Consider the following 16,430-nt stretch of genomic DNA (forward strand, 5'->3'; position numbering starts at 1 on the left):
TCAATTATCTTCATGCCCTGAAACTTCAGTAGTGAATGTACTTACCAATTTAAGTAATGTTCCTAATACATATATATCCAATCATTATCTAGGGTTAGCTTTAACCAGGAGCTCTTACTTCCCATCACTTCTAAAGCTTCTACGATTTTCACATCTCTACATTACACTGCAGTCACTCGGCCATGCTCCCCTTTTCAGATGTAGGTTGAGTATTATTGCTGGTAGAGGTGAGATGTTTAACCACAGGAGGTTTTTCTCCTATTGTATCCCTCTTACATTGCATTTCCTACATTTTGTATCCTGTCCTCTCCTCTAAATTTCCTCCCCCTTCCAAAGCCATGCCAAAACTGCAGTACAGGGTTTTAATCCTCTCAGCCCTTGAATGCACAGTCCTTCATTTGTTGAAAGTCCGGTATGTTCAGCTGCAAGCAGCAGCCAGCTGCATTGTCTGATCTCTGACACAGCTGAGATACCCTTGAGAATAATCTTACTGACTTTTAGTAATTAACTCTCCAGACTATCAAAAGGGAGTAAAGGCAAACAAACATCATAAAATAATTTGAAATTTACTTTCCAGTATGACTCTTATTTACAAGTACATAAAACTTCAATCTCTGCTGTTCTTAAAAATTGTACTTATTTTAAAACATAAAAATGTAGAAAGCTAACAGAAAATAACACCTGAGTTTGTAACAGCAAGTCATAAGTGTACTGTTATCTAAATATAATAATTACCTCTGATATATCAAAATGAAAATCTAAGGTCTTCCCAGGAAGCTCCTTGGAGACATTATTAAAAATTTTCGTGAAAGAGATTTCCGGAGAACCTATGTCACCTCCATAAGACTTTGGAATATCATTAGGCACAACAAGGCTTGCTGACCGAGACACCACCAGTTTCAAAATATTAAGGGCTTCCTTCCAATATGGACTCTGAAGAGAACATACACAAATCATACAACAATCCCTTCAACCAAGACATCAATTTTTATGTACAGCAGTATTTTTTTAAGAATCCCCAACCCTAAATCTCTGATATATATTACACATGGCTGAAGGGAAAGGTGGGAAACTTCAGACCCTGAAGTGCCAGGAAAGCAGTGGCAAGGAATCAGGCCATCTCATGGTGCATGGTCAGATCCACCCAAGCAGGCTCAGAAGCTCCAGATCACTGGGCCAGCCACAACCAGACCACAGTCCATGTCCCACCATCCCTGTAGTTACACCATTTTTTTTTACCACTGTCTGAAGCATCTGCTCTTTGTGACTCAGGAGACAGAGAGTATTTAACTATCACTTAACTACAATAAATGACAGTATTCAAACTAACTATTCCACCTCTTGCCATCTTTAATTAATTTACAGTTACGAGGAGAATAAATGGAATTTGAAACATGCAAAACTATTCCTTGCTTGAAATACAATATCAAACCAATGCAGTGCTTAAGAAAAGCATTGATAAAAGTGTGAGAATGTAAGAGGCAGAGCCTGAGTTAGGTGGACTTCCCTTGAAAAGATGATTAAGACACTGTAAATAATTCAGTGGTTTCAATTACACACACTGCGGAGAGAATCAGAAGAAGAGACATAAAATAAAAGCAGCTTTGTGCAAAGGTTAAGATTTACACTCCTGGAAATGCAAGGATTCTGCCTGAAACTTAAATCTTCCAATTTTTGAAATCAGCATGATGACTTTTTTTTTAATTTGCCATGTTTGCCAAACTATTTTTTTATTGCATTAAAAAAAGTAAACACCCCTTTCAATTCTCTAAGTAGTATATGCTTTATGCTTCTTTTCAGATAATAAGTCTACAATAATCTCCTCAATTTCTGTGCATCAGAAGCATAAAAAAGGGAGTCTCAAACTGGAACTATTGTACAGCAACTTTAATTTATTTACAGCCACTGTCATTGCAGAGGACTGAAAAAACCCAAAGCTGAGTAGAAGCACATTTAAACAAGACATGATAATTTATGATCTTTTCTTTTGTCATTTATAGTAACATACTTTATCAAAAATATGTTAAGACTTCTCTGGAATATTTTTTAGCTAGTATTATATTTTGATAGCTTACATTTAATTAAGATTACATTCCATGATAGTGTGGGCTTGCATAGAAAGCTCAGAGGAAAGGTTAGAGGTGAAGCAAGAAGCTGCCAGGCCATAAGAACTATAGCTAATGCTAATCATTCCATTTTGCCTAATGCACTCTGACATGAGCACAATATCTAAACTACATATCCATCAATAACAAAACATCCAGGGAACATGACTTTTCCTGGTTTAATTATGATTAAACCATTTGACTGAAATACATTTGGCAATAATGGAATTCAGAGAGAAAAGAAGAGAATGTTGTGCACTGAAATGGTTTTAAGCTCCAGGCATTTTCAAAAAATCATTCAGTAAGATGCTAGACTTTCTTCTGTGAAATAGATTTTCAGTAAATTTGTGTTTCAAGTACAAAGGCATAAATTACCTTGGGCAAAACACTGTGGTTCATTTTTGGGGACTTTCTTTAATAAAAAATGTACGCAATTTTGTTAAGGCGCACCTTAAAGCTCCTCATGGATATGTCACTGAGAGTGGTTTATATATTCATTTAACCGTAAAATTTTCTTTTTAAAACATATACACATAAATAAAACATTTGTGCAGCTTATCAGTAAACATTTCCTTGAATTTTAATAGTTGAAGGATCATCTTTAACTGCAGATGATGAGTTGCCTACATCTGTAAATAGATGCACATTCACCCAGATAACTCGTTCCACCAGATGCAAATCACATTGGACAAATACACAAACATCTAGTGAATTAAGTACATAGGAAAAAAAACCCCTATGGAATCTGACTACAAACAACTATTTTTATATCTGAAATAAATTCCCCCCAAAATTCAACTGTAATTTTGATAATATTTTGATAATGAGCAGACAGGCTTTTACAGCTCTTCAGAGTACCTACCTGAACATATTTACCAATAACTTTTATGATTTCCAAATTAAACTGCTTCACTGGAGCTGTGGATAGGTCAATATGACTCAGAAGACTGTAAATGATCTGCAGCAATGACTGTTGCATACTGGATAAGCCTTTCTCTAACAGCTAAAAAAAGGTTTTTAAAATACAAAATTTAATTAGGGCCTTTAATCGCAGCAAAAAGTGAAAGCATACATTAAAATGCAGCTAACTTCTACACACATTTATTTTTCTGTTCAAGAAACATAAATGTACCACTTCCCATTTTTCAAACTCTTGCTTTACTACTAAAAAATAACAATGCAACAGCCCAATGGGTTTTGTCCTATTTTGTTTTTTCCCCTGAATTTTGACATATTTTTAACACAGATGGAAAGCACCTAATAGTAAAACACTTTTCACTAAATCAAAGAGTTCATACTAATTCAAAGTCTTAAAACTGTATGAAAAACAAGATTTAAAGAAGATTGGTAAGTGCAGTTTTACAAACAAAATAGGTACATATAAAGTCATTTGTAAGAATGAACAAATTTTTTAAAATGTCTCCATCAGACTGAAGTGATACACTTTGAGGACAAGCTCTACAAGCTTTTCATACAAAGTACATAACAGCTTTCCTCTGTGAATGGCCAGCAGAGTAATATACTGATTTCTATAATTTAAATTATCTTTTTCTACATTATGCTATACTTACAACTTAATATACTTACAACTAATTGCAATTAATTTTTAAAGTTGTGATAAAAACTTGTACCTGACTAAAGAAGGTCTCTGAAAATTTGCATTAAGCTTATTTTGCTAAAGCCAAAACAGTATATATTAATGTAGTAGAGATATAAACATCTACTGCCAAATACCACTCTCACAAAAGGAGATCTTTCATTAAAGGGATTATCATTTCAAGCTATATTGCAAATATATAAATTACTGCACTCCAAAATGACAAGTCATCCCTTTTCTACATTCTAGAACATTTTAGTAATATTTTCCTGTTAGAGAAAATATACTTTATTCCCCTTGATATTCAGAATCATGAGAAATTAGGAAATGGCAATGAATTATCAACATGAGATACTTCTAGTAAAAATTTACCTCTGCAAGATAAGTTATGAGGTTAAATGTGGCATCTGAGAAAGAGTCATGCAAGTATCTACACACTACATTAATCCAGTTAGAACAGTCTCTGGAATAACTGTGTGTACTGTATAAACTCATCATATGAGCCAGATTGGCAAGAGTTGGTGACTTCTCCTCTGCACAAACCTGAAAATCAAAACCATATTTAATTATATTAATTTAATATAATATTTAATTATATTGAAAGTATTTTGTATATATTTTTAATCCAAGCATTCATGAGTCATTATGCACTTCTCTCAGATTTCAGTCCAAGATTTCACTTCAGGTATTTTCTAGTAAGTGAAATCAAACCAATCACACAAGCATGACCTACAGTTTCTGTTAATTTTGGTACTGTGGCATCCATGTTCCAAGTTTATCTACTCATCATACATTTGGTATGATCAACCAATATCCCTCGCTCGAGTAATGCAAGAATTTAAGGGCAGCAGTACTTTCTGCACTTGCATCAGGCACATACTGTTTGAGTCAGACTGTGCACAGCTTAGTGGTTCACGTGTCACAGCCTGGGCAGACAGAGGTGTATGACTCCATCTCCTGTGACAGACAGTTCTTTCCTATTCCCTTTCCACATTCTTCCTTAAAAGAAAGACTTTGTCAGGCCAGTGCAAACCCATCCTGGCTGACAACAGTTGGTGTGCACCACATACTGCTTTAACAGCCACTACAGTTCAGAAATATTTCAAGTATTCACAGCGTATTTCACTGTGTACAGGTAATAGAAAAAACATGCAACCTTTTCTTCCCTGTCTACCAGTAAGAATCACTTCCTTCTCCTAAGAAAATTAGGAAGTATGCTTAAAATGTGATTGGGTTGACATTCAAAATTACAAATGGAAAAATCAGACAAGTAAGAAAAAGTAATTGATATCATTAGTAAGAAAATTTATTCTTGACATCTAAATTTTACAGAATAAACTAAATGTGTTTTTTCATTGACAGACAGAGTCAGGGTTTTATCCCTACAAAGTCTAGCTATATAAATTAGATTGAATCATATATTTAAAATATGACATCTTACAGTTATGTGTATATTACTATTAGAATCACATGAGTATTACATTAGGGACCCCCAAAAAAATACAGAAACAAGGCTGGTATACATATCCTCCCGCATACTTCTCCAATCAACAAATTACATACCTTTGCTATCCTGTCAGCTGTTTCTTTACAAAACTGAGTTGGGTTATCAAAATGTTGTATCAGATGAGGAAGCAGGCACAAGATGTTTAGGGGAAATCCTAAACACATACATAAACAGTGTTATATGAGCCCTTGAAGATTTTCATATGACTTAATTTAATGTGGAATTAGCCTGTATTTAAAACTATTACAGCATGTCACATACTTTCACACAGATGTATAACTTATATATATACATACATTTACCTAATTATATATACACGTACATTTACCTATACATACATAAGTATGTATGCATGAACAATGTATGTAAATATGTCTGTATTAGGTATAAAAATGCATGATGAAAGTAAAATCATCACTGGAAAAATTAAGCAAAACTTATCCATGAAACTGGATAGTTTTAGGCACTATATCACATTGCTTCTAAAAATGTGTAAACAATGCTAATCGAGCTGGTTAGCACAAGATCAAGAAAAAAAATACACAGCTCTTAAAACTTCCTTGCAAACAGTAGTCAGTGCATAAAGTTTACATGCAATCTTGCTTTTGAGATAATCATAGCCTGGAACGTATTCCCATTATGTAGCAGTGTAATATGGAAAACTGCAGAAAGCATTTAATGGAAGTGTTTCTTTAAGGCATATGCACAATTGCTACTGATTTTGACTCCACTTAATTAGATGAAAAAAAATATTTTTATCACGTATTTACTAAAGATACCTGCTAACTGAGAAGGATCCACCAAAGCATGCCGGGAAATTGTGATGAGTTTACTGAGGAGATGAACTGTCATTTCTTGTGTAGAGGCTGAAGTAAAGCCTTTCAGAAAAAGCTGCTGAAGGCCTGGAAAGTTATTCCATTTCAATTTATTCTGCACCTTTTCTATCTTTTCCCGACTCTCTGATTTATCCAGAGGCATGTGAATAAGAAGCTTGTTGAGTAGTTTGAGAGCCAGAAGGTACTCATACTCATAATCTGACTCCAGCAATGAAGCTGCAATCCAAAATATGGTGGCCATCAAGTTGACAGGGTCAGTAGTGGGCTGCACATCATACATCCCTCCCTCTCTCAGGGAGGAAAGGCTTCTAGTCCTTGCCAAACTTCCACCATGATTTATCCTTCCATCCATTATATCCAGTGTGTTGCTCCGTCGCCGGTCGCCTCTCCGCTCACTGATTAAATTCAGTCTCAAGGAATTACTCCTTGTGTTGCTGTAGTATCCCAAACAACTGCCACTATTAATGGGACTTGTGCTTAGATTTATCTGTCCAGTGCTTTTTCTATTAGCTGCATACTTGTTTCCCATTACAGATTCATGGTATGAGGTTCTAAAATAAAAAGCAGTATTACATATTGTTACATGCAAAATCCTTTAATAACATAGTTTAGAAAAAGGGAATAAAGAAAAAAGATGTCACACTAATCACATACACATGCAGTGAATAGTCTGGCTCATCACCCTAAGAGTATTATAATACATGTAAATGCAGGATTTATGTATCTATTATTAAAATATCCTTAGGGCGTAAGGACAAGATTGCAGAATCCTGTAATCTTTTATACCAAATCTATTTGTTAGAGAAATCCCAGAATACCATAAGAATTACAGCAAAATCAGAAAAATTAACCCATAGCCTGTAAAAGATTATGTGTGATAGCATCCCAAATTCTTTAAAGATGTAATAAAAGTAGAGAAATTAATGAATTGATACAATTATTATTACCATGTATTTGTCTGAGGTATCTGACCTAGGAAATCCAACACCTTCCTATTCTGATACTGAGAAATTGAATGTATTCCTAGAAATCTCAGCATTTTCAAAAACTTTGTGAGGAAGTCAAACAAATATAGATGTCTGTACATTTGGGGATCTTTTTTCAGTTTGATAAAAAGTCATCAAGGTAAACATTCAAACTGTAATGAGACACGTAAATGACTCAGACTGTTCAGTAACACTTCTTGCATACTGACAAAAACCTGAGGCCTAAGACAGACCAACATTAGCAGAGCCTTTAAATTCAAGAAGTTAAAGAATAACTGGCAATATTTCAGAACTCAGCTATAAGGAACTCCTTGAACACCATTTTACAAAATTAAATTGAACCCAAGAGGGTAAATCAGAAAGGCAGTAAGATATCCTTCTCAGGAAATCTAGATTCTTACAAGTTTTGCTTGAGGCAGAATGATAAAAACATACCAGAGCAAGCAATTTTGCTTATATGGATACAATTATTCTGCAAAGATGACAAGAAATTACTTCATTACATTTATAATACAGATTTTTAATAATTCAAATGTACAAAAATGCATAATGAAGATTGAATAATAAAAGAACTTACTGAGAAAGGGCAGAAAGCAGATCATAATGCTTCATGGTTTCAGCCAATGTATCAATAGCAGATTCTAAAGTCAAAAGCAGCTCTATGACGAAACCCTGGGGAAAGCCACAGGCCATTATAAAATATGCAATATGCACAAGGAAGATCACAGAAAATCTACTGAGTAGCAATATAAAAATATAAAATCAGTATCAGTAACTAAATTATTTCATGCTTCAGTTAGAACACAATTGTCATGAGACAGCTCAAGTTAGCAGTAAAGCTTTAAGACAAGGAAAAACTTCAATTTATTTATAAACATTTACTGAATTAATTCTGGTCTGTATTGTTTTTAAGGATGGACTGAAGGGTGAAGTAATTCATACTCATTTTACAATATGAAAAAATTAGTTACACTCTTTAAGATGTACAATGACGCTAAGTTGAATGTTTGTTAACACCTTATCAGGTAAAGTTCTTAACAAAAGAAAACAAATCATTTCTTATATGGCTGATCTCAGTATTCTCTAACAATGAAAGGAGTGGTGTCTATGGGAAACAAATGTATCAAACTCTCTGAAGGAGCCCACCGCTCCTAGAAAAGAATGTGCACAACTTTTCCTCAGTTGATTAGGTGAAATTCAGGAAGTATCATGATTAAAACTGTGTTGATATTTGAAATACTTAAAAATAAAATGCAACTGAATAAAACAAAGCTTTCAAATTTTGCCGTCATTGAACTAACGCATGCACATCATTTAGGCAGACTTAGCTTTCTAATTAAATGGGAGCAAAATTTCAAATACCTGAGCTTCTTCTCCTGCATCTCCAACAGTTTCTACTAGTCTGGAGAGAACATCAGAAAGTGTAGATGGAGTGAGAGGCTGCTTCAGAGCCCTGAAAATCTGAAAGGACCTCCCAGCATAATGGCGAGAGGAACACGAAAGCGCAGTTTGCAAAGCAACTTCACTGAGACGATGTTCCAATTGATATCCTCCTATTAAGGCAAATAAATATTCTAGCAACACGGCTTTATAAAAAAAAATCCACTTGAATTTACTGAAGAGTAAATTGCCATAGTCATTCCTAAATTTAAAATATTCTCACATCCTCTATATTTCTCTCAAGAGGTATTAGCCTCAAAAATCTTTACAGGAATACAAACACGTATTCCAAATTTTTAATGCTAGAGAGTCTTGCAGACAACAAAACATTTATGATTTGAATATTAAGTGTTCACAAGAAATCGTAAGATTATATTTAAATCTGTCATAACAACCATGAACTGAGTTGTGCAACATACAAGAAAACTCTTATTTAGAAGCAGTAATTATCTAGAGTGATTTTATAAGTAACCTATGTGTTTACAAGTATTAAAAAGCATTTATTTAGTTTGCAGTCTTGCACATTTGATCATGTATTGTCTGTTTTCTAACATACCTGAAATAGACTGTTTAAATATAGATACCACATGCTTTAAAAACACAGTTAACTGTTCAGCACTCTTTATATTAGGGTTCTTGGCTGAAACATCTTCATGATTCCAAAGTGGGCCTCTTTTCCTAAAAAATATAAAACTAGAGTAAACAGAATGTAAAACATAGCCTTTCTCCTTAATATTATTTAAATTAAACTCAAACAATAAGGTTAATTGCAAAAGAATCTACTATGTACCACATAAAAGAAACCATCTAGAAAGTGCAGTCACAAACTGGAAAGAATTTTGACAACTGACCAATATTATAAAATATGCAAGAAGTTAAGACAAAGTGAAAAGCAATGTATCAGCTCCAACTGAAATAACTAGGTAAGAAGATGGAAGAGATGTTCTCTGGTGCAGTTTTGGTATAATAGTTCTCTAAAAAAGAACCAGTACAATTACCACCATTATGTACTTCCTAACTCCTTTCTTCCCAATTCCTTTCCACTGATAAACAACACTATTATAAATTTAGGATGAGGTAAAGCAAAAGTATCAAAAAGCATGGAGAAACAGGTAGAATTTCAGATTTACACCACCTTGAAAGCTTAATATAAACTATCATACAAACTGCAAAAATGTGGATGATTTTATCAATGTCCTTTGCAACAAATCCCTCATTTCTGAATAGTCAGCTCTCTACTACTAGGTAAGCCCTCAACTACACACAAATCTTGCAGCTCCCTAATCATCTCAATGTATTCCTGCCCTAATACAGAATAAAACATAGCAAAATACTTTTAAACAGTCAGGATTTGAAAGTGTGGTCAAAATTCTCTGAAAGTGTTGGAAAATTAGAGCTTTTTATATGTGTATCATGTAAAAACACTTACTGGTGATAAAACAGAGAATTAGACTACATGATGATAAATAGTAAGAGGTTTGCCATTTTTCCACAAAATATGTCTTGATAAATATAAAAACTGAAATCTTACCTTGAGGTAATAAATTCTATAAGAGTTTTCACTTTTTCATCCTGCTCTACTGAAATGTCAACCTCATTGAGGATTGTGGTGTGCAGTTGAGAAATGGCAGAACTTGTATTTCCTAAACTGATGCTAGAAGAGGTAGAACTTGAACTAAGCCCTGAGTCTGTCATTGGGGAGGGCTGGTAGTCAGGTATAAAATCATGAACACCTGCTGAAATTGAAACAACATGAACATGCACTTTTAAGTTGACAGTTAATATTAAGTATATTAAAAGAAAAAAACAGCCCTCTAAAAAGATCAGTAACTTAGTAAATGTAGTGACAGCACTTAAAAAGAGAATAAATTAATGGATACAATAATTTCAGTGAAATCAATAAGTCTCATATATGCAAATTCTTCATATGATTTATATGAACTTTAATTAGGAACAGCAAGATCCCTTTTTAAAACACCTGTACAATTCTTGGCTTTGTACTAATAGTATGAGAACTCATCAGCTTCTGAGGCATCTCAACTTAATTAAAAAAATTATACAGACTATTTCCTACTGATAGGCAGATAATTTTTTTTCTTAAAACTCAGTCCCAGTGTAACTGACAGTACTCAAATCAGTGAACATTAAGTATTATCTAGTGAATGGATTAAGCAGAGCCCCTGTGGCTGTACAAAGTTTCTCTGAAGTTAGTTTGATCTTGTAGCAAGGAGATTTTTCTCTTCTATATAAAAGAACTACGTGGCAATAAAATACAACTGAAATGACTCCTCGCATTGCCCTTCTATCCATCTATGAAGGGCTGAGAGAAAGTAAACTACCAAGAAAAACTGGCAGGGCCCTTGACCACAACATTTGTATTTAAATAAGCTTAAGATTCACTAACACATCACAAGTTTTCACTATAGAACCACAGAGTTTGGACTCGGGTATTTGAGCTTAGCCAGCTCAAATAAAATTTAAAATTAGCTTGTACAACCTTGTGCTGGGCATAGATATCTGTAAACACCTTATCCTAACACCCAGTTGGAAATGTTTGATGCTGACCTTATTCTAGTTTCTATCAGACATCTTTGTTTTATTGTGTCATGTTTAGACAGTTTTATCCAAGCCGTTAAAGATTAGGAAGGTAATTCACAAATCAGATGTCTACTTTTGCTAAGCAATAAAACCACTGCTGGTGTGACCAAAAGATATTGTATGGCAATATGCTGCCACCTACTGAAATAACATGAAATACTAAATGGTAAAAAACCAAACTATTTCAATAGAAACTACAATATAGTCTCACCATCAGAATATTCCCTTCATAAAGGGATGCCTAGAAATATAGAGTGTACTGTATAACTACAATATTGCAAAATTAAGGTGAATATTAAAAACTAGTATCTCAAAAATATTCTGATAGCCAATAAAGAATGCAATCACAGCTGAAAAAAACCTGGAAATTTTAACTTGCTATAAACAAGAAAGAGATGTATCTTCTTGGTTTTTATTTTCAAAGGCATCATAAAAACTGCTGTATTTAAGTTCCAAAACACAGAACTCCCTCTTTGAATTCCTCTACTATTCATCATATCAACTGTGCTCCCTACTTTGATGACTGAGCACAAAGTGCTAGTAAGAACTCTATTCATTTTGACTTCATTAATATCCAAAGAAATACATTTTAATGCCAAGGCCTCAGGAAAATATTACAAACAACAGAAATCTTAATAATGCCTGTAAGAAGAAATAACTTCCCATGTCATTTCAACAAGCAACATGCAATAAATCAAAAGCATACCTGTGAAAGTGTAATCTAAATGGGTCATTTGCTTGACAGTGAGCACCCTGGACTCATTGAACTCTCTGTTTCTGAGCAGGACAGAAGCAACAGACTGGACATTACTGCCAGAGCCCATCACTATCAGTAGATGCAAAAGTAGTCGTTTACAATGCTCATAGACTTCAGGGTGACCATGGTCAAAACCTAACACAAAAGGAAAACAGCAAGGCTTTTTGACATTCAAAGGGCATGCTGAATTACATTATTTAAAAAAATAGTTGTATTCCAACTGATCTGTAATACTTTTTCAAACAACAGAAATAAAATTCTCTAAGCAATATTTTTTCAGTGCTTCAATATAGAAATAACAGCATACAGTTTAACAAACTGTCTGTTGATCAGACTAACACATATCTGATAATCGCATGCAAGGCTGAAGTACAAAGTAATCTTAAGAAGAATTTTAAGTAAGAACTTAAATCTGTGCTCTGTATGAAAATTATAACCCTTAGAAACAGAAAAGGAAAAAAACCTGAATTTTAGTGTGTCTGCTACAAGAGGTTAAAGTGACTCCAAAAGAAAGTGCCTTAAAACAATTCCAAAAAAAAACTTAATTACACTAATTAAGCTGAAAGCTATTTAAGTGAATTTTTAAAAATTATAATATTAAATATTATCCAATTATGGGGATTTCAATACAATGGCAATAGTTAATTTAAATATCAAAAACAACAGCTGAGAATCCCTCAGGTTACTGTATGTATTTCTGTAAGAAGTTAGTTACCTATAAAAATTGCATGAAGCAAAAGATGCAAGTATCCTCCCCATTCCACCTTTACACTGTGGTCAACTATCAAATCAGTCAAAAGAATCACTGCTATATTGCATCTAAAACAAAGAAAATAGTATGTTAGAAGAATGTAACAGGAACTTAATGAAGAGCTGCAAAGAGCTTCATATGCTTCTAACTTGTAGTCTTCAGTCTATAACCATTCACAAAGCTGTGTTAGAAGGGAAAAGATGAATGCTCATAATAAAAACAGAAACACTTTAATCCCTCACATTAAAAGGCTGAGTAATCTCAAATTGCTAGACCTGTGAGTAAACCCACAGAAAACAAATGTATTATCAACTGTCCTTTAATCTGCTATCTTCAAATTACTGTATTTGTGAAACACAAATGAAAACATAATGAAGTGCCACTGGAATTGCCAAAACAGCTACCTGTGAAGTGACATGCCCGGAGGAGAAGTTTCAGGCAGGTAATCCACCAGTGGTGACCAGCAACCTCCAGAAGGTGGAAAAGGGAGAGGCTCTCCTTGATTGTGCTCCATCACCTTCAACCGCCAGTTGGAATACAGAGGCATTGAATCACCTAACAAAACAGAAAATTAAACCATAAATATAATTACAATGCATATTTCTGTATGTTACATTTTTCTGAAGAAATATTTTTAAATTCTTGAAAAGCTGAGATCTAGGAGAGGGGAAGGGGAGCCAGCTGTAAACAGCAGTAGTTGGGCACAGTTTTTTAAAAGAAATAAAGTGGTTACTTCTTCAAGTATGATTCTACAGAAGTTACACACATAACAGAGTAAGATGTTATTGAATAAGTTCATAAAAACTATGATAAAAGACGAAGTGATCTGATGTAATTTCCTTGAATTTCAAACCTTGCACCAGATAGGGAGTTAATTAAGGCTGGGTCCTAAGATTTAACTGAACTTATCTTGAAGAGCATTTCATTAAAGGCTAAGGAAGTATTCCTCAAGAACACATCTTTATAGGTCTCACAGCAAAACCCCACCAGTGCTATGTGGGAGATAATGCCGGCCTGATTCATGGGTAACTTGGAAATTACCACTTTTACAACAGCATATCCCAATCCAACTTGATAAAACTTACTGCTCAGAAAATCAGTAAATTTGTCAAGAAAGCACAGAAAGACATTTAGTTTTTTATTAAGCAAGCTTCTAAAGTGCAAGAAAAACATCAGGAGTTTGGTATGAGAGTATACTGTGTTAACACACCCAAAATACTTTTCTAGTTTAAAAGTTGTTTTGGGCTTCAGAACTATCAGACAAGATTTGAAACAAGGAAACTGCCTCAACAGTTCAATGTTCCATTGATTCTACCAGCTTTGTTTGGAAGTATAGCTGCATAAGTTTCAGATGTTCACACATGTATCAGCTCATTATCACACTCTCCAATAGAAGCGACAAACTTCTTACTGATGGAACATATAAAATATCATCCAGCTCAGGATACTCAGTGTTGCTATCACAAGCAGCAAACAAATCCAAAATTCACTGCAGCTGTCATCCTGGATAATGCCTATCTATGGCGTAGTAAGCACTATGGCTGACCAGAAGCCAGCCACTAAGCTGTTACTGACCCAAAGTTTAGCAGATTCTGCATTAGTATGTCCAGCCCTTGCAACAATCTTTGTAGAGGACATTAGGTCTCACCTCCTTGACAGAGGCAGTAAGAACCACATATTCACTTAACCATCACAGTGTGCAAAGAATCAGTCATTGAGGATCAGAAGATCCTAATGGACTCTTGTTGCTTCAATAATGTTGCTTCAATCCAAAAATGGATAGGATAAGTTCCATACTGACATCTAAAGCTCAAAATGCAGAAGTTTACGTCCTGTTGTTCAGTCACACAAGAAAATTAAGAAAAAGGCAGTGTTGTACTGTGTGCTGTAACATACCCAAACAACTTAACCGGTAGTAAAATCAATGCTCAATTAAAAATTGAGTGAAATCTAAGTCTGTGGGACCACAAGCATGACTCAAATATATCTGATTATCCCATGCAAGGTGAAGTACAAAATGATTTAAATTACTAACAACCTGTTAGCTGAAACAAGAGTTTCAGTCAAAAAACTGCTCTGACCAAGCACAAAAAACCCACTAATGTAACACATCATTTACTACCTGACTGACCACTGTCCTCCTTTTTGCCTGATTACATGACCTGTTTGCCTTTCCCTAGCATTGCCATGGTGATTTGTATCCTAGGCACTGGTAGAAAAGTAGCCACAGTTAATGGGCCTCTGTTAAGGAAATATTTCCAAAATTGTAATGGAGTTTCAGGAGAAATTTTTATCTCCTTCCATACCTCTGCATCTCAGAAAAAACAAAACACAGATCACAAAAAACAACCTGGAACACCTTTTCAAAACCATCTTGGAAATTAGATGTACATAAAGAGAACCTTTTTCCTTGCTATATTTTCCTTTGCTATGGCTTCAAAAAGTTTAGTACCCTTTTTTAAATAAGCCAAGGAATGCTATCGTTTAAAAGAACAATTACTTGTCATTTCCTTTTTTCAAAAAAATTACTTTTCCATTGCCTTTTTTTAAATCTCATCTTCATCCTGCTCTTCTCTGTTTCTTGTGCCTAACTGTCAAAGAAATAGAGTAAAACCATTTAATTTAGGAAAATGTTCACAACTCATTCCAGAGAACACAAAAAGAACAAAGCGTATTATCTTCCTTGATTATTTTATTGCAGTCAAATATATGCTAGGCTTCAAATAGCAGTAATAAGATGGAGGAAGATAAAAAAAAACCTCTGATTTTTAATATGTTTATGATAAAAACACTGCTAATGCTCATTTCTTTATGTTCCACAACCTTCAGAAGAAGTATTAACTTGTTAAAATTCTGTGTGCTATTCATAGAAACATTTTAAAATAAAGAATATTACTTTTTTCCTCTTCATATGATCCTCCAGAGCTGCTGCTGTAGCGAGATTCCAGTCTGTGGTGCTGGCGGTTTAAGTTGCTGTTCAACCCGCTGTAGATGTCTAGGTGTGCATAGCTGCAAAGAAAGCAGAATTAGTAACTGACATTCTATGACAAATGTTAATCATGGTCTCTTAATACAACTGTATTTCAGCAAAACTCTTATACAAAAAATAATTCATCTTAAAAGGATAATCAATATCATGCCAAAGCACCTCAGCTGTGTAAGACATACCTTCTCTAGCAACACCAGATAAGGGGATTCACAGAGATTATCCACTACCAATTGTATTTCTGTTCCATCATTTTCACTAACATTTAAACACATTAAAATATTTGTTACCATTTTACATAAGTTTTCCTCACTCTTGAACAAAATAAGGAAATCTGTATGTGATCTGGCAGAGACATATGCATGTATACACACACAAATGTCCAAGATCCTACCTTGCTAATCTGATGAACTATAAAAAAATCAGAGAAATTAAGAGTGCTAAAAGCACCATTTCCAAACTATTTCTACCTAAGTTTCTAAATTCTCTCCTCCTCGCAAGTCCAAGATGTACAGGGTACATGTCATCAAGAATCATATACCTGGGGAGGTTTAAGACAACTCTACAGTATATGCAAAAACTCATAGAGGCTTTCAAAACTGCCTTCATTACTTTACAAGCTTCTTCAGCTTGAGCCCCCAGGGTAGCCAAGTACTTGTCTGTGCCTTGCCAGGCTGAATTGTGAATGACACCTCGCATTCCAGGTTTCTGTGATTTACTATCACACAGCTCACCCCAATTTAATTTAAGTAATGGCGTTGCCTCTCCCAATGTATTTACTATTCTAACTATATTGGCATAATTATCCTAAGGAAAAAAAGAAAGTGTCCAACTAGGAAATTATATCCAAACTGTAATTATTAAAGC

The 16,430-nt window shown here is 34.4% G+C and overlaps 1 protein-coding gene across 21 annotated transcripts in view; it reads right to left on the bottom strand.

Moving 5' to 3' along the window:
- The window catches only part of FRYL (FRY like transcription coactivator), a 165,107-nt gene that overhangs the window by 28,831 nt on the left and 119,846 nt on the right, over positions 1-16,430 (bottom strand). For 15 of the 21 annotated variants that reach the window (XM_086889548.1, XM_086889544.1, XM_086889537.1 and 12 more), the window contains 13 exons: positions 15,474-15,586; positions 12,982-13,132; positions 12,542-12,645; positions 11,776-11,961; positions 10,003-10,207; positions 9,028-9,149; positions 8,394-8,584; positions 7,609-7,703; positions 5,989-6,596; positions 5,266-5,363; positions 4,075-4,245; positions 2,968-3,108; positions 736-933 (listed from right to left, as the gene is read on the bottom strand). In XM_086889548.1, coding sequence (XP_086745674.1) covers positions 736-933; positions 2,968-3,108; positions 4,075-4,245; positions 5,266-5,363; positions 5,989-6,596; positions 7,609-7,703; positions 8,394-8,584; positions 9,028-9,149; positions 10,003-10,207; positions 11,776-11,961; positions 12,542-12,645; positions 12,982-13,132; positions 15,474-15,586 — 2,383 coding nt within the window. The remainder of the gene's footprint in view (positions 1-735; positions 934-2,967; positions 3,109-4,074; positions 4,246-5,265; positions 5,364-5,988; positions 6,597-7,608; positions 7,704-8,393; positions 8,585-9,027; positions 9,150-10,002; positions 10,208-11,775; positions 11,962-12,541; positions 12,646-12,981; positions 13,133-15,473; positions 15,587-16,430) is intronic. The other 6 variants (XM_086889540.1, XM_086889539.1, XM_086889545.1 and 3 more) reach the window with 1 other exon arrangement.

Source organism: Cyanistes caeruleus, chromosome 5, assembly GCF_971803275.1.
Source record: "Cyanistes caeruleus chromosome 5, bCyaCae1.hap1.1, whole genome shotgun sequence".
NCBI lineage: Eukaryota > Metazoa > Chordata > Aves > Passeriformes > Paridae > Cyanistes > Cyanistes caeruleus.